This window comes from Taudactylus pleione, unplaced genomic scaffold (assembly GCF_031769625.1).
Source record: "Taudactylus pleione unplaced genomic scaffold, aTauple2 ptg000064l, whole genome shotgun sequence".
In the NCBI taxonomy this organism is placed as follows: Eukaryota; Metazoa; Chordata; class Amphibia; order Anura; family Myobatrachidae; genus Taudactylus; species Taudactylus pleione.
In genome coordinates, this window is record NW_028284466.1 from 4841483 (window position 1) to 4859069 (window position 17587).

At 46.4% G+C, this 17587-nt stretch overlaps 1 protein-coding gene across 8 annotated transcripts in view; it reads right to left on the reverse strand.

Moving 5' to 3' along the window:
• The window catches only part of MAP7D3 (MAP7 domain containing 3), an 89805-nt gene that overhangs the window by 53267 nt on the left and 18951 nt on the right, over positions 1 to 17587 (reverse strand). For all 8 annotated transcript variants that reach the window (XM_088465768.1, XM_088465767.1, XM_088465772.1 and 5 more), the window contains exons 2-4: positions 8631 to 8729; positions 8471 to 8551; positions 8093 to 8256 (exon numbers count right to left, since the gene is read on the reverse strand). In XM_088465768.1, coding sequence (XP_088321894.1) covers positions 8093 to 8256; positions 8471 to 8551; positions 8631 to 8729 — 344 coding nt within the window. The remainder of the gene's footprint in view (positions 1 to 8092; positions 8257 to 8470; positions 8552 to 8630; positions 8730 to 17587) is intronic.

Sequence of the window (17587 nt, forward strand, 5' to 3'; positions counted from 1 at the left end):
TTTAGAAAATGTGAGAGAAAACTCACATTTTTAAACTCAGCCAACGTAATAAAGTCACAGAACAGGCAAACTTGCATGTTTTTCAGACTAGAAAAACTCTCAAGATTTAAACGCTCATCCAGGTGTTTCCTGTATTGAAAATACAACTCGATCAATGAGTTTTACTGCTAAACTCTCACATTTTCTAAACTCTCACCCTCTTAGGCCCATTGTGTCTATATTGATACCATATATGTGAAGTTTTCATTAGTTTAGGATAAGTTTGTCCAAAGTCAGGACATATTTTGTTAATCACATATACAAATATAACAAGAGATATGGTAAGAACTTACCTTTGTTATCTCTGTTTCTACGAAGTCCATAGGGTCCACAGGGTTGACCTTGGGGTATAGCTGGATCTGGATCCATGGGCACCACGCAGTTAAAGCTTTAGCTGCTCCCAGGATGCACTTGGGTCCGTCCTCCTCTATACCCCGCCCCCGGCCACAGCACCTCAGTTGGTAAGCAGCCAAGGCCGGAGGAGGAGACTAAACAGAGAGAAGGAAGACTGGAACACACAAGAAACCATACTCACAGAAATGGGAGACTGAAAACCGGTGACCAGCCACACAGCCCATTTGAAGCCAGGTGCGTCAGGGCGGGCGCCCTGTGGACCCTATGGACTTCGTAGAAAGAGATAACAAAGGTAAGTTCTTACCATATCTCTTGTTTTCTACTTCAGGGTCCATAGGGGGTCCACAGGGTTGACCTTGGGGATGTCCCAAAGCAGTACAACTAAGGGCGGGGATGCTCCTGTGCTGAAAGGAGTACCCGGCGCCCAAAGGATGCATCCTGAGAGGCGAAGGTGTCAAACGCATAGAACCTCAAAAACGTTTGAATTGAAGACCAAGTGGCCGCCTTACACAGCTGAACAGCAGAAGCGCCACGTCTAGCAGCCCAAGAGGGACCTACAGAACGAGTGGAATGAGCCTTAACATAGGCTGGCACAGGTAAGCCCTCCTGTGCATAAGCCTCACAAATAACGGAACGAAGCCAACGGGCTAACATTTGTTTGTTGGCAGGCCAACCCCTCTTGTGAAAACCAAAGAGGATAAACAAGGAATCAGACTTCCTAACCGAAGCCGTCCGGTCTACATAAATTCTAAGCGCCCGGGCCACATCTAAGGAAGTCTCACCAGCTGAAAGATCAGGGGACTGAAAAGCTGGCACAACAAGTTCCTGATTAATGTGGAACTTCGAGACCACTTTGGGCAAAAACTCAGGACGAGTGCGGAGCACCGCTCTGTCCTGGTGAAAAATCAGGAAAGGAGGGCGACAGGAAAGTGCCCCCAATTCAGACACCCTCCTGGCCGAAGCAATTGCCAGGAGAAAAACAGTCTTAAATGTCAGCCACTTGAGCTCCACCGCCTCAAGAGGCTCAAACGGAGGACCCTGCAGGACCCGTAGCACCACCGCCAAGTCCCAAGGAGCCACAGGAGGCACAAAGGGAGGCTGGATCCTGAGAACACCTTGGAAAAAGGTGTGAACGTCTGGTAGTATTGCAATCCGCCGTTTAAACCACACGGACAAGGCGGACACATGAACCTTCAGAGATGCAAGGCGTAAGCCGAGATCCAATCCTGACTGAAGAAATTCCAAGATCCTAGAAACTCGGAACACCTGAGGATCATAATGTCTGGACTCACACCACTGAAAGTAAGTGTGCCACACTCTGTGATAAATCCGTGCTGAAGCAGGCTTGCGTGCCCTGAGCATGGTACCAATAACCGAACTGGAGAAGTCCCGAGACCTCAAGACGGCTGTCTCAAGAGCCACGCCGTCAAAGACAGCCGACCCAGATCCGGGTAAAGGCAGGGCCCCTGAGACAACAGGTCCCGACGCTGAGGAAGAAGGTACGGAGCGTCGATGGAGAGGCTCCTGAGATCGGAGTACCAAGGACGTCTGGGCCACGCCGGAGCTACCAGCACGAGCATGCCGCCGTCCTGCTTGAATTTCCGCAGAACCCGAGGAAGCAGGGATAACGGAGGAAACAGATACGCCAGGTGAAACGTCCATTTCACCGACAGCGCGTCCACCAGACTTGCGCCTGCGTCTCTTGTCCTTGACCCGTAAACGGGCAACTTGTGATTGTGACGGGAGGCCATCAAGTCCAGCTCCGGCAGTCCCCACCTGTCCACGAGTAGCTGAAACACCTCTGGGTGAAGCAACCATTCCCCGGGATGCACGTCGTGACGGCTGAGGAAGCCCGCCTCCCAATTGAGGACTCCGGGGATGAAGACCGCCGAGATCGCTGGAATGTGACCCTCCGCCCAAGTCAGGATACGAGACACCTCCGACATCGCTGCCTGACTGCGAGTTCCGCCTTGGTGGTTGATATATGCCACCGTGGTGGCGTTGTCGGACTGCACCTGTACCGCCCTTCCGTGAAGAGCGGGGCCGGACGACTGCAGGGCCCTGTATACTGCCCGCAGTTCCAGGATGTTGATGGGGAGAAGTGCTTCTTCCGCTGACCAACGACCCTGAAGTGACAAAGAGCCGGTCACTGCCCCCCAACCCCGGAGACTGGCATCCGTCGTGAGCAGGACCCAGTCCGGGATCCAAAATGGGCGCCCCTCGACCAGATGAGCTGTCTGAAGCCACCAAGCCAAAGATTGCCGAACGTCCGGAGACAACACCAGCACCTGAGAGCGGATCCGGTGAGGTAACCCGTTCCACTCTGATAGAATCAGCCCCTGCAGGGGCCGGGAATGGAACTGGGCAAATTCCACCATGTCGAATGTCGACACCATGGACCCCAGAACTCTCATAGCCGAATGGACCGACAGGCGGCAACGGCTCAGGCAACTGCGTATCCGCAGCTGTAGGGAGGCGACCTTCTCCGGAGTCAGGAAGATCCTTTGCTGACGCGAATCCAGCAGGGCTCCCAAATGAACCATCCGCTGTGATGGAATCAGGGAGGACTTTTTCCAATTTATCAACCACCCGTGTGCTTGCAGGCAAGCGATCGTCAGGTGGAGATGTTGAAGCAGTACCTCCGGGAAGCTCGCCAGCAACAGGAGGTCGTCCAGATACGGCAGCAGCCGTACATTCTGGTTCCGAAGATGTGCGGCCATGACCGCCATAATCTTCGTGAACACCCTCGGTGCCGTGGAGAGACCAAAGGGTAGCGCCCGGAACTGATAGTGGTGTTGAAGGATAGCGAACCTCAGATACCGCTGGTGTGAAGATGCTATCGGAACATGGAGGTAGGCGTCCTGGATGTCCAGGGACACCATGTAATCCCCCGGTTCCATCGCCAGAATGATGGAATGTAACGTTTCCATCCTAAACTTGGGAACTCTGAGGAATTTGTTCAGAGACTTCAAGTTGAGGATAGGGCGATGAGAACCATTGGGTTTCTGCACCAGAAACAGAGACGAATAATACCCCGTCCCTCGTTGTGATAGAGGAACGGGAACAATGACCCCTGCTTTCAGCAAGGACTCTATAGCCTCCTGAACCTGTAACGCCTTGGTCTTGTCCTGAGAAGGACTTGTGCAGAAAAACTGGTGGGGTGGTCTGTGCCGAAAAAACAGGGCGTACCCCTGGGAGACCACTTCTCGAACCCAGGCATCCGTGGTGGTATTGTGCCAGCACTGGGCAAATAGAAGAAGTCGGCCTCCCACTCTGAGTTCCCCCAGAGGGAGGCCCGTCCCATCAGGCCGCAGGTTTATCTTCCTGCTTGGAAGAAGGACGCCGATCACTCCAGGCTTGCTTCTTGGGTTTAGAGGCAGTCTTACTCGCAGACGACTGACCTTTCGCCTTACCCTGAACCCGAAAGGAACGAAAAGCCGAACTCCAAACCTTAGCAGGCAGTGCCGCCGAAGGGAGGAAGGCCGACTTGGATTTAGCCAGGGTGTCCACTATTTTGTCCAAGTCCGGACCAAATAGTAATTCCCCATTGAAAGGTAAGGCCTCCAGACCTTTCTTTGAATCAGAGTCCGCTCTCCAGGACCGCAACCATAAGGATCGGCGGGCAGACACCGCTGCAGCCGATACCCGCGAGGTCAGCAGACTAGCATCTAAAGAAGCTTCTCCAATGTAAGAAGCAGCGTCCCTCATTTGTCCCAACAACGCCCGCTGGACATCCGGAGCGTCGTCCGGGAAGGTATCTTCCAATGCATTGGCCCACCCCTCAATGGCCTTGGCCACCCAGGAGATGGCCATGGACGGTCGGGCCACCGCCCCGGAGAGGGAGTAAATAGACTTTAAGCAAGTCTCAACTTTCCTGTCCGTGGGATCCTTCAGCGAGGATATCGACGGTAATGGTAAGGTGGCGCCCCGAGTTAAACGGGTGACATGGGAATCCACCGCCGGTGGAGTTTCCCATTTTTTACAATGTGCCTCAGGGAAGGGGTAATTAGAAGCCAACCGCTTCTGAGGAAGGAATCTCTTACTGGGAGCCTGCCAAGCTACCGCCATATGATCCGTCAACTGATCCGACAGGGGAAACACCGCAGAAGCCACCTTAGTTTTTTTGAAACTAAGAAACTTCGACTTAGGAACCGGTGCCTCATCCTCTATAAGAAGAATAGCTCGTACCGCCCTAACTAGTGCTCGCACATTAATGGACGACTTGGTATCCATTTCCTGGACCGAGGCGTCCGAGTCAGTGTCATCAGGGACCTCCCCATCATCTGAGGAACCCTCTGAGTCCGATACCTGAGCAGCCCGTGTCATGAGTGGGCGTTTTGAAATCCTAGAAGGCATGTCAGTCTGCAACATTGACTGAAAAGCCGAGGAAGCGGCCGCCAAATTTTGCACGGAGTTGGAGAGCACATCCACCCATGGTGGAGGAGTCGCCATAGGGGCCTGAAAAGGTACCACAGGCTGCTGCGGCACAGGGGAAGCCTGGATATACATAGGCAACCCCGCATAGGGACCCACCGACTGAGACCCAGGAGGACTCCGCAATAACTGCGGGACACCCGGGGAATGGGGGATGGTCGGCTGGGGCAACGCCCTAGTAGGGAGAGCAGTCGGGACCGACAGACGGTCCGCAATAGACACCAGCACTTGAGAAAACATCGCCCACGGTGGTTCCTGCGCCAGAGAAGGTCTGGATGGGCCAGGAGCCACCTGGCATCGACTACACAGGCCATCCTGTGACAAATCCTCCCTATCTACTCCTGCAGAACAGCGTCCGCAGGAGGCCAACACCGGAGCCACTGAGCGCTCAACCTCCTCGTCTGACATGACAGAATATATTATATAGTCAAAAAATATATCTGGCAACAGGGCAGAAGAAAACGCACTCACCGGTGTGCTAAACAACAGCCCACAATACGGCACTGTGTAGCACACAACTGTATGTGACGGACCTCACAAATACGTGATTTATATAGGTGAGGTCTGCAGAAACGCCCCTCCCCCACACACCTGTAGGGCTTGTAGGAGAAGTAAAGGGATAGGTATAAGCTGACAGTAAGCGGAAAATAAGCACAGACAGGCAGCACTAGCAAAAGTCACATACCATGCAGGAAGATATACTCACTGCACCTTTCCACTACAATCAACCTGCCCAGATTCAGTGTCTGGGAGGGCTATAGTGCTGTGTACACTGTCCTTATATCGGGGGAGAGGTACACAGGGGGACCGGTCCGCGTGCTCCCTGAAGATCTGCGCTGCCACTTGTAGAAAATGGCCCCCAGAGACCTCAGAGGAGGAGTGGCCGTGTAACTGCAGCTCAGCGACGCCAGACTCCGTGCTGAAAGGCGCGCTGAGCTGAGGGGAGGAGCCGCTGACAGGGAAGGCTTCCTCCCCTGGCTAGCATATTAACCCCAGGGCTTGCCGGCATCCCGCTTGCCATATATCCCTGGTGGTCTAGTGGTCCCACGGGTTATTCCTCCTCAGAGGGGGAGCCCGCCGCCACCGCTAGCGGCCCCCGGTCTGTCCCCTAGGACCGGGGGCAAAGGACTGCATGTGCAGGCAATACCCGCGAGCCGCCGCTAATCGGCGACTCGCGGCTTACCTTGTCCCCGGCGACTCCGGCAGCAGTCCAGGGAGGGACCCAGAGTCCGGCTAGTACGGACTCTGGCCTCCCGCCGCGATCCCCAGTGCAGGGAAGGAGAGCGGCAGCGTGGGCGTCTGCATAGACAGCCCGTCGCTGCCACACTAGAGCCTCTGTTTTAAAATAAAAATCTAACAGGCTCTTTTTTTTTTTTTTAAATAAAAATAGAAAGCTTTTGGGGGCTGCTCCTGCAGCCCCCTTGCGCAGGTGACCCGACTCCGGCCGGGCACCAACTCAAACTGAGGTGCTGTGGCCGGGGGCGGGGTATAGAGGAGGACGGACCCAAGTGCATCCTGGGAGCAGCTAAAGCTTTAACTGCGTGGTGCCCATGGATCCAGATCCAGCTATACCCAAAGGTCAACCCTGTGGACCCCCTCTGGACCCTGAAGTAGAAATTTCCATTATTAGAGCTATTTCGTTCAAAGGGGACCGGATATACCAGTTAGAAAATAACCAGACAAGCTGTGTTTTATAAACTCACAGAGCTCAACCAGGTTATATTAGACCAGTATCTTACAGTTCTCCAGCCCCAAATGCTCCACTCCCAAAAAGGAAGTCCATAGTCCCAGAAAACATCCCACACTAACCTGTGACATGGAACGTTCAAGAGAAAGTAATAGTATAAATGTCAACATTTAGGATGGAACCTTACAATACATATAGGAGTTGATTCAATTATACACGACATAATTGCGCCTGCGAGTGAGGCTATCTGCTGCATTTATGGTACCGCCGGACTAACATTTTTGTTTGCAACCCCGTAATGCTGCGTACAAAAAAATCCACATGTCCAGGGCAAGATCGAGCCACGAGGGAGATGAGATGCAGGGCCATTGGTGGCGTTTTCACTTCATTACAACAGCAACCGGGATGGGTAAAAGATGCCAGCGCTCGGGAACCCGGCGGCCAAAATCCTGACACCGGCATCCCGACAGGTTAGGTTTAGGCACTAGGGGGAGGTTAGGTTCAGGCACCCTCCATCCCCGATGCCTGAACCTAACCACCCCCCTAGGGCCTAAACACAACCTCCCCCCCTAGTGCCTAAACCTAACCTCCCCCCCTAGTGCCTAAACCTAACCTCCCCCCCTAGTGCCTAAACCTAACCTCCCCCCCTAGTGCCTAAACCAAACCTCCCCCCCTAGTGCCTAAACCAAACCTCCCCCCCTAGTGCCTAAACCTAACCTCCCCCCCTAGTGCCTAAACCTAACCTCCCCCCCTAGTGCCTAAACCTAACCTCCCCCCCTAGTGCCTAAACCTAACCTCCCCCCCTAGTGCCTAAACCTAACCTCCCCCCCTAGTGCCTAAACCTAACCTCCCCCCCTAGTGCCTAAACCTAACCTCCCCCCTAGTGCCTAAACCTAACCTCCCCCCCTAGTGCCTAAACCTAACCTCCCCCCCTAGTGCCTAAACCTAACCTCCCCCCCTAGTGCCTAAACCTAACCTCCCCCCTAGTGCCTAAACCTAACCTCCCCCCTAGTGCCTAAACCTAACCTCCCCAAACCCTAAACAAAACCCTTGCCCCCTAACCCCCCCCGTGTGACTATCCCTAACCCTCCCCCCAACTTACCTTTGGAATGCCAGCGCCAGGATTCTGACAGGTGTCGGGATACCGGCGCCGGTATTCTAAGCTCTAGCATCCCCTGTGCCGGGATACTAAATGCATCCCCTGAAACCCGCCCCTCTCATATCTAACGGAATTGACCCCATACACTTTGCCCATTTAACAGCTGACCCAACCCCTCACAGATTCTATACACAGAAAAACAACAAATATAGATAACCAAGATATTGCTGCTGGGTTCAAAATTCTATTGTCTCATGTAAAGAGATCGTGCAGTAAATCGGATTAGTCTGTACTGTGTCTGATCTATTTAACAAATTGGTGCTAATAGGCATGTAATTAAGTACTTAGAAAAATTATTTTAAATATATATTAAAGTTTCATGTCACGTATGTCTGTGTTCTAACCCTCCGTAGAAAATATATTACTATATTTTAGATGTGAGTCTTTCCCTACTGTAGTACGAATGCAAACATAAAAACCTTTTCCTCCAGCAGCTTTTGCTTCCTCTTTTCTTCCGCTGCTGTTCTCTTCTGCTCATCTTTTTGTTTCTGCTCTTCCAGCTTCTTCTGCTTTTCCTCCATTTGTTTCTCATACTGGAGTTTTGCTTTCTTCTCTTTTTCGATTAATTCTCTCTCTTTGGCAGCTGCATTGTAATTACAAAGACTGAGTACATTATATTACAGAAGACAAACATGAAGAAGTTATTTGGAATGAGATGTAAATCACTTAAATAGTAACCATTTACAACTCATGTACTGGAGGAAGAAAGGTCTGGCAAGGGCTTTGGGTATAGTGATTTTTTACTATGCTATTATAGTTACAAATTATTTAGTGGCTTATAACAGACTAAAGCTTACCATTTAGTCTTTCCTTCTCTTCTCTGCGTTCTCGAGCTAATCTTTGCCTCTCATCGGTTCTTAAAGCTGAGCCATCAATTACTATAAAAAGACAGGCACGACAGATTATTGCAGCATTGTGTTACACCTTATACAATGTTTTATAGGAGATAAAGATTACCTGGCTTAGTTGTCTTTGTACTGACTGAGGAATGGACAGGAACAGGACTAGAGCCAGTTTGGCTTCTTCGCTCATCAGCTAGCGCTTGTGCTGCAGCCACTATTCAAAATAAAACATACAAAACACCAAAATAAAGACCCCCAAGAACATATGTAATAACTGCATGTTGTCAATAAAAGTAATAATTTAGCTAAGAACAACTTCTCCTAGGCAGTTACTGGGTCACTTAAAACATTATGAACATATGAATGTTTGTTGTTAGTTTGCTTATGTTACATAATAGAAGCAGCAACAACAACAATAAAGCTAGGGATCATACTACACTAATCAGAGGCTAATCAGACATTATTCCCCATTACAGGGGCTATGTAGGAAATCTAAGACATGTGGGGGTCAATTCAGTTACATCAGGCCCTGTGAGTCGTTCTCACGGCAAACCTTCATCACGAATAACATTTGCAATTCAACTCCAAACTCACATTGATTTTTCAAAGAACATTTGCGTTTTTTTTGTGCATATTCACTGAGCAGGAGAAAAGGTAGGGAAAAATCTTTGTTTTAAGGCAGGGTTGCAAAAAAAAAAAAAAAAAAAAAGAAGTTTTTTTTCTAAACAAAACCAAAGAACCCTGATTTTTTTGGTTTAAACCGTTTTTTTCATGTTTAAATTAAAAAAAAAAAATAATAATCTTGCTATGTATTAGAAACCTTGATCAATCACAAACCAAAGTTATTAGGGTTTGATAAGATTTATTTGACATCTTTCAATAAAACCAATTTTAGACTAAACATAATTAAACATGCAAAAACACAAAAAAAAAAAAAAAAAGGTGTTAAGCATTAGAACTGGGAATGTCACTGGCATTAAACATTTTGAATAAAAACATTAGTTTAGAGACCTTTTCAGTTCCCAGTCTGTTTCGAAGCTTCGAATGAACTAAACTGAAAGAAGAAAAATTCTTTCGACACTAGCTGAAGATGCTTGCGCAGTCAGAGGTTGTTAAATAATGAGAAATACATTTGGGTTAACTTTTTTCAATTGCGCTTCTTTTTTGCTCGTCCACCATTCATAAGAAGATACTTGTGACACCACAGAGGCTAAGGGGCATATTTTTGGAGCGAAAAGTCCATTTCCGGGCTTTTCGCTGTCATCGCAGGTTTTGGCAGCAATAAAGTATCTCACTCGTCCCCGCTATTCCATGTAATCGGCGAAAACGGGACCCGGCGAAAAGAAAATCGGCGAAAAGTCCTGTCATTTTTGGGGAAATCAGCCTGACACCCACCAATAGATGCTCTGACATGGGGGTTCACTATGGGTACCCCCGAATAGCCCTGATAAAGGTATGTGGGGTCTTTAAACGGTCTCAATAGGTGCTGTTAAGCATCTTTGGTAAAGTGGTGAAGAATAGCATTTACCAACTTTTTGGGGGAAAAATTAGTAGCCCCATCAAATTTGGGGTACTTGAAAATGGGTACTAGCATATTTTAAGTGGCTAATGTGATTTTTAAAAAATCATGAAAAATCCACCTGCCTCTACCAACCGCAATAAAAAAAAAAAACACCTTGGGCATACACACCTTGAGTCTATTTTGCTAGTTTAGAAGTTTGTCCCCCATTTTTTTTTTCACCCCCAAAATGAAAGTACCTTTTTAGGGGTGTCCTGTGATACTTTATCAATTTTTTTTGACACAGAATACCTTTGGGGGACTGTCCAAGGGGTGCAGGGTGGTTTTTGGAAGTCTGCACCCCAAAACCCCAATTCTGCACTTGTTCTCGCCACCTATTCATAGGTGATACTTTTTCGCTGGTCCCAATGTAACCACTTTTTGCACGAAAATCGGCAAAAATGACGTCATCGGTGAACAAAGTATCGCAGATAACATCTTTTTGCAGCCTAATTGAATATGGCCCTAAGGGGCTACATTTTTACTAAAGTGAGAGTTTTTAGAAGGGAGTTTTAGAAGAGATGTTGCCCATAGCAACCAATCAATCAGATTCTAGCTATTATCTTCTAGAAGATGCTAGTTATGTTAAGAAGAATCTGATTGATTGGTTGCTATGGGCAACATCTCTTTTAAAACTCACTTCTACAAACTCTCACTTTAGTAAATTTACCCCTAAGTCTATCTTTCTAGCACTCATCTCAATAGAACTGAAGGTTTTGAATTGAAATACAAAAGGTAAACATGGAGATTAATCCAGAGTTGTATCTCTGTGTATTGCCTGGTTTATGTGTTGGTGTTTACTCTTTAAGATTGAGAATGTTAGCGGTGGTTTTTTTCCTGCCCTATGGGATTGATGGGGGAGAAGTCTTAGCTTGAAGGAAGGCAGATTTAGCAACTCTTATCTGGTTCATCCTCCCTATATCTTTGTAGTGTGTGTGATTTACTGCATTGGCTGAGCTTACTCCAATAAAGACCACAAGCAACAAAAATGTGGAATAATACCAGTCACAGCATAATAAAGAAACCCAGAGTGTTTTTTTAAAAAAAAAAAAACATTTGGTTTAAACCAGCCAACTCGGTTTTAAGGTAAAAATGTTGGGACACAGAGCAGAACCTCTGGTACACCCTGCGTAATAAATAATCATGCACTTAAAGAGGTTTACCCATCATAAGCTGGCCAAATAAAGACATCAGTTATCTGGTGAAATTCTCAAAAAAGCACAATAATGGATTAAATGATGTGCGACAGGTACGTGGCGGTGTAAATGATGTGCGACAGGTACGTGGCGGTGTAAATGATGTGCGACAGGTACGTGGCGGTGTAAATGATGTGCGACAGGTACGTGGCGGTGTAAATGATGTGCGACAGGTACGTGGCGGTGTAAATGATGTGCGACAGGTACGTGGCGGTGTAAATGATGTCGACAGGTACGTGGCGGTGTAAATGATGTGGACAGGTACGTGGCGGTGTAAATGAGGTGGACAGGTACGTGGCGGTGTAAATGAGGTGGACAGGTACGTGGCGGTGTAAATGAGGTGGACAGGTACGTGGCGGTGTAAATGAGGTGGACAGGTACGTGGCGGTGTAAATGAGGTGGACAGGTACGTGGCGGTGTAAATGAGGTGGACAGGTACGTGGCGGTGTAAATGAGGTGGACAGGTACGTGGCGGTGTAAATGAGGTGGACAGGTACGTGGCGGTGTAAATGAGGTGGACAGGTACGTGGCGGTGTAAATGATGTGGACAGGTACGTGGCGGTGTAAATGATGTGGACAGGTACGTGGCGGTGTAAATGATGTGGACAGGTACGTGGCGGTGTAAATGATGTGGACAGGTACGTGGCGGTGTAAATGATGTGGACAGGTACGTGGCGGTGTAAATGATGTGGACAGGTACGTGGCGGTGTAAATGTGATGGGACAGGTACGTGGAGGTGAATCATGTGGGACAGGTATGTGAGGGTGTAAATGATGTGGGACAGGTATGTGGGGTTGTAAATTATATGTAGGTATGTAGAGGTGAATCATATGGGACATGTATGTGGGGGTGTAAATGATGCGGACAGCTATGTGGAGGTGTAAATGACGCGGACAGGTATGTGGAGGTGTAAATGATGTTAGATAGGTATGTGGAGGTGTAAATTATGCGGACAGGTATGTGGAGCTGTAAATTATGCGGACAGGTATGTGGAGGTGTAAATTATGCGGACATGTATGTGGAGGTGTAAATTATGCGGACAGGTATGTGGAGGTGTAAATTATGCGGACAGGTATGTGGAGGTGTAAATTATGCGGACATGTATGTGGAGGTGTAAATTATGCGGACAGGTATGTGGAGGTGTAAATGATGCGGACAGGTATGTGGAGGTGTAAATGATGCGGACAGGTATGTGGAGGTGTAAATGATGCGGACAGGTGTGTGGAGGTGTAAATGATGTAGGACAGGTGTGTGGAGGTGTAAATGATGCGGACAGGTATGTTAGAGGTGTAAATGATGTAGGACAGGTGTGTGGAGGTGTAAATGATGCGGACAGGTATGTTAGAGGTGTAAATGATGTAGGACAGGTGTGTGGAGGTGTAAATGATGCGGACAGTTGTGTGGAGGTGTAGTGTTCACTCTAGCACCGGCGGCAGGCAGGGTGCCGGAGCCAAAGAGGGCACCTTTGTGCGCGCGTCTGAAAAGGGGGTGTGGCCATTGAAAAGGGGGCGTGTCTATAAGACGCATCCCCTTTTCGTTACTCTTGGGGGCGTGCCCGGCACTTACGGACACGCCGGGCAGCCCACATGCGCTGCAGACAGGGAGAATAGATGCTGGGCGCATGTCTATTCTCCAGCGGTGACCGGGTCACCGCACATATCTCCACCCGCGGAACACTGCGACCGCAGGCTGTGAGGGCAGGGCGCTTTTTGTCCTCCTTCTGGAGGGCAGGGTGCTTTTTGATGTAAATGATGTGGACAGGTATGTGGAAGTGTAAATTATGCGGGACAAGTATGTGACAGGCTAAATATTCTCTGTAAAGCGCTGCAGGATATGTGTGCGCTATATAAATAACTGGTAATAAATAAATATAAAGTTTAGAACTTGAAGATGGGAGCTAAGAGTCTTTAGTCCAACATTTTACAAACGTGTATAGAAATACTGAAAAATTATTGTACAAACATTTTTATGTACCCCAAAATGCTGGAAATACTTTCATTTGCTGAAAAACACTTGCTTGCTATAATTTTTCAATCATTAAAAAAATTACACAAGTCAGCCATTTGACACCTTTTAAGAACCTCCAGTATTTTCCTTATGGCCACTAATAGTCCTATGGTCCTGCTATCTCAGTTACCAATTTTTTGGGGTCCAGGATAGTTTCCCTACTTTTCGTAGGGGTTTTGGAATTTCCATATGGTACTGTAATTAGTGCCTTTCCCGTTGTCCCCTAGCCACTACACACGGACACCCAGCTTTAACACAAAATAAAAACCAACAACAAATTGAGATCCCTGTTCTATACCCTATTTAGAAAGACTAACAGGAGTCCAGTAAACCCTGTGGTGGCTTTACAAGGGTGAACCCAAAACAATAGACCAATCCTCATCCCTCAGTATATTCAAATCAGATTCCCATTTATCACAGAGGCTTCGCAATGGGTGACTAACCCCTCCACCCAACAAATGGGAATACATATTAGACACAAATTTACAAGCAATTAGAGAATGGAGGAACAATCTCAAAGGGGAGATGAAACATTTGCGATACAGCACCTGCAAACCGCTTACCCATTGCATGCCGCAGTTGAAGAGAACGGAAAAAACGAAAATTTGGCAGTCCAGAAATCAATTGAAGGCAAGACGTAAGGTGCGATACGTGCGCACGTTTGCCATCAAAGTGGTAAAGATGGAAGAGGACACATCTGTAAATATAAATTGGGAAGTGCCATACCGCCATCATTTCTGGTCCTACACAGTCTTAAAACTTATACGACCAAGGAAGTAATAGATCTATTTCGTTAAAGATATGGGTATATAAAAATATCAGGGACTGTTGAAGCACGTATAAAGACTTCAGCTTGATGACCATTTTTACAAGGTTCACTCTACCCATAGATGATAATGGCAATTTCTTCCAAATGTTAGACTTGGTTTAAGGAAGTCAATTTGGAGTCGTATATTCAATAGAAAATAATGTGCCATGTTTTGAGAAATGTCAACACCCAAATATCAAAACAGAGTAACCCATCTCAGGAAAAAGTGATAGCTTCTAAGGGGAAACATACTAGATTTGTTCTAGTATGAAAAGGAACCACATTGATTCACTATAAATAGGGCTGGAAATAATAATTTTGGGTCTGTCTAAAAAAGAAACATATCGTCCGCATATAGGGACATTTTCTCCTCCATGCTAGAGACAATTAGACCCTTGATGGAAGCATCATCTCTTATAGTACATGCCAGGGGCTCAATCACCATTGCAAATAACATGGGTGTGAGTGGACATCCTTCTCTATTTCCTCTAGCCAGGGGGTAGGATTCCGTGGCAAACCCATTAACATTAAATATTGTTTTCGGTACAGAATACAGAAGTTAAATCCATCTCATAAATGTAGGCCCCACTCCAAACAGCCTAACACCTCCCCGCAATATATCCATTCTACTGAATCAAATGACTTTTTCTGCGTCGAGGGGCACAACAAAGGCAGAGGGATCGACTGGATAATGTAAGTGCAGGTGTGAATATAACCTCTGCAGATTTATAGGTATAAACCCCGTCTGATCTCAATGTATGATTTCTCCAATGACAGCACTAAGTCTATTGGTCAGTATTTTAGCAAGAATTTTAATAAATCGGTGGACAACAAGGAAATTGGACGGTAAGAATCAGGGCATAAAGGATCCTTTCCCGTTTTAGGGCCAAATTCAATTAGCCGCGAAAATCAGAGGTTTACGAAAAGTGCAATGTTTTTGCCTCATTCGCCTGTTTGGACGCAATGTTTTCTCCATGCGCGTCCCAGCTTTTCGCCCTATTCAATTCCAAAACTGGCGAAAACACAGATAGGCGAATGTAGTGAATAGCAAAACTAGCGACAAGGACAGCATATTTTGGGGAAATCAGACTGTACCCCATAAAAAGCTTAACTGACCCTGGGAATCAATATAGAAGAGTATAAATAGCCCTAATCAAAGTATTTAGTTATCTTATATTGAGTTAAAGGGCTGTTATATGCATATTTGCATAAATGTGGAAAAATGATATAAAGCAATGTACCGTAGTTAAATTTGGGGTACATGTAAATGGGTACTAGTGTATTTTGTAGTCTCTAAAGTGAAGATTTAAAAATAAAAAATTTGAAAAATACACCTGCTGCAGCCTCCTGCAATCCTAAAAACACCTGTCTCATCCTTATAGCCCCCCAAAATACCAGGCCCCCTACTTTTTACATTTTCACCCCAAAAAGGACAAGTCTTTTTTGGGGTGACTTGAGAATTTTTTTTTGCCTAATTAGTCATTATGGGGGTGTCCAAAGAGTTCTGAACCAAGTCCCCACATGTGCACCACACCATATGGATTTTGCACTTTTCTCCTGCCTTTTGCTGGAGAACTTTTTGCCTGTTTTTGCCTATGGAGTTTCGCCTAGGCGCAAATGTCCTGGAATTGAATACGACGATACTTTGAAAACAGGCGAGCATCGGCAAAAACTTCTCGCCAATCTCAGCTTTTCATGGCTAATTGAATTCGGCCCTTAGGGAGCACAAGAGCCTCAGACATTGACAGAGGTAGATGGCCATATTTTAACATATTAAACATTTCCAACAATTTGGGGACAAAGAAAAGGGCATTAGTTTTATATACTATCTATTCCAGGAGACTTGACGTTAGGAAAGGAGTGAATAGCCTCCTATTTCTTCTCCTGTAAAGGCGGAATTTATGTACATTGTGCTGTCAAAAAAATATTTTAGATTTTCAATAAGTTTGATTCATTTGTTTCCTAAACAATGACTATTTTATGTCTATCTATAGTGGTTAGTGTTGTTTCATGGCTTTGATTCACGTCTGCAAAGTGTTTGTTTGTTCTCGCAGACCTGACATGGGATTCCTCCATGTACTCAGGCTTCATCCAACAGTTCAAAAACATACAGTGTACTTGGTTTCTTAAGTAATTGGCTTTTTGTATAAGTCGGTTTCTATGCCTATGGTACGGAATTACATTGTTCGCTTCGGTGGGGCAGGGACTAGCATAGAAGAGAAAATCTTTAGTACAGGAACAAGATTTTATTTATCATATGTTTGAAAGATCCTGACAATGAATCATCAGCTTTTTAAAAATAAAACCTTACTGAACAGCATGTATTTAAAGCATTTTCACAGCTAAATATTAATGGAATAAAGATTGATTTGTAACAGGTGACTGTGCTGTTTGTAGAGATTTCAGCATGATCTGGCGCAATGTAGTTTAAATGTGATTTTGACCAATTGCACTATAATAAATGAAGCCTTTAATCTACTTTAATGAAGCACAACAAAAGGCAAAATTGTGTAACTATAAAGAACGTCACTCAGTATGGAATATTCACTCCAAGGCAGCTGCCCAGGTACTCTTGTGCAGGGCCACAACTAAGTGGGAGGGGGACGGTATGAGAAAACCGCGCAGAATTACTGCCTGGCCCCGGGTGACAAACCTCCTACTTTTGTCTCTGCCTGGAAAGCTCCTGCACTGGGCTGGAGTGGTGTAGCTGCTCACTAATATGCTAAGGGCTGTTAAAGGGATTGTGCCCTGAAAGCGGAACCCTTTTAGACATGGTGCAATCCATTCAGGTGTTGCTTTCTGTGTGCACTGTCCAGTTACACCAGTTTAAATCTTACTGATTGTCACCATTCCTCAAGCACCTTAGAAGATCAGAATACGGTAGACTCTGCATCAGATTTAGTGATAGTTGTAAAGTAAGGGGTGCAGTGAATGGACCGCCATCAGCATCTGGGGGAGGAACACTTAAAGGCAGAGGGGAGAGCCTCTATTTTGAGCAGAGCTCTTTAACCGTCCACTAGAACAGCAGGGAAAGGATACCGGTCGATTGGTCAACATAAAAAAAGGTCGGCACATTCTGAATGTCGACAGTAAAAAGGTCAACGATCATTTGGTCGATATGTATTTAGGTTGACAGTCAAAGGGTCGACTTTAAAAATGCTGACACGGGTTTTAGGGTTAGGTTTGGCTAAAATATTTTTTAAAAAGAGTTGCCATTTTAGCGTCAACATGTTAACTGCTGAACTTTTGACGTGTCAACCATTTAATCCTGTGTAACTAAATGTCAACAGAATGATGTTCGACCTATTGACCATGTCGACTTGTTTCCTATCGACATTTAGAACCAGTTAACATTCTAGGGTCGACCTTTATACTGTCGACCTTTTGAACTACAGCCCAGGGAAATGAGCTTTCAGCTTAAATGATTGAATCTTAAGTATTCAGTCTGAATTTTAATAAAAGCGTCACAATTTATTTTAAATTAAAATAGACAAATTAGTACC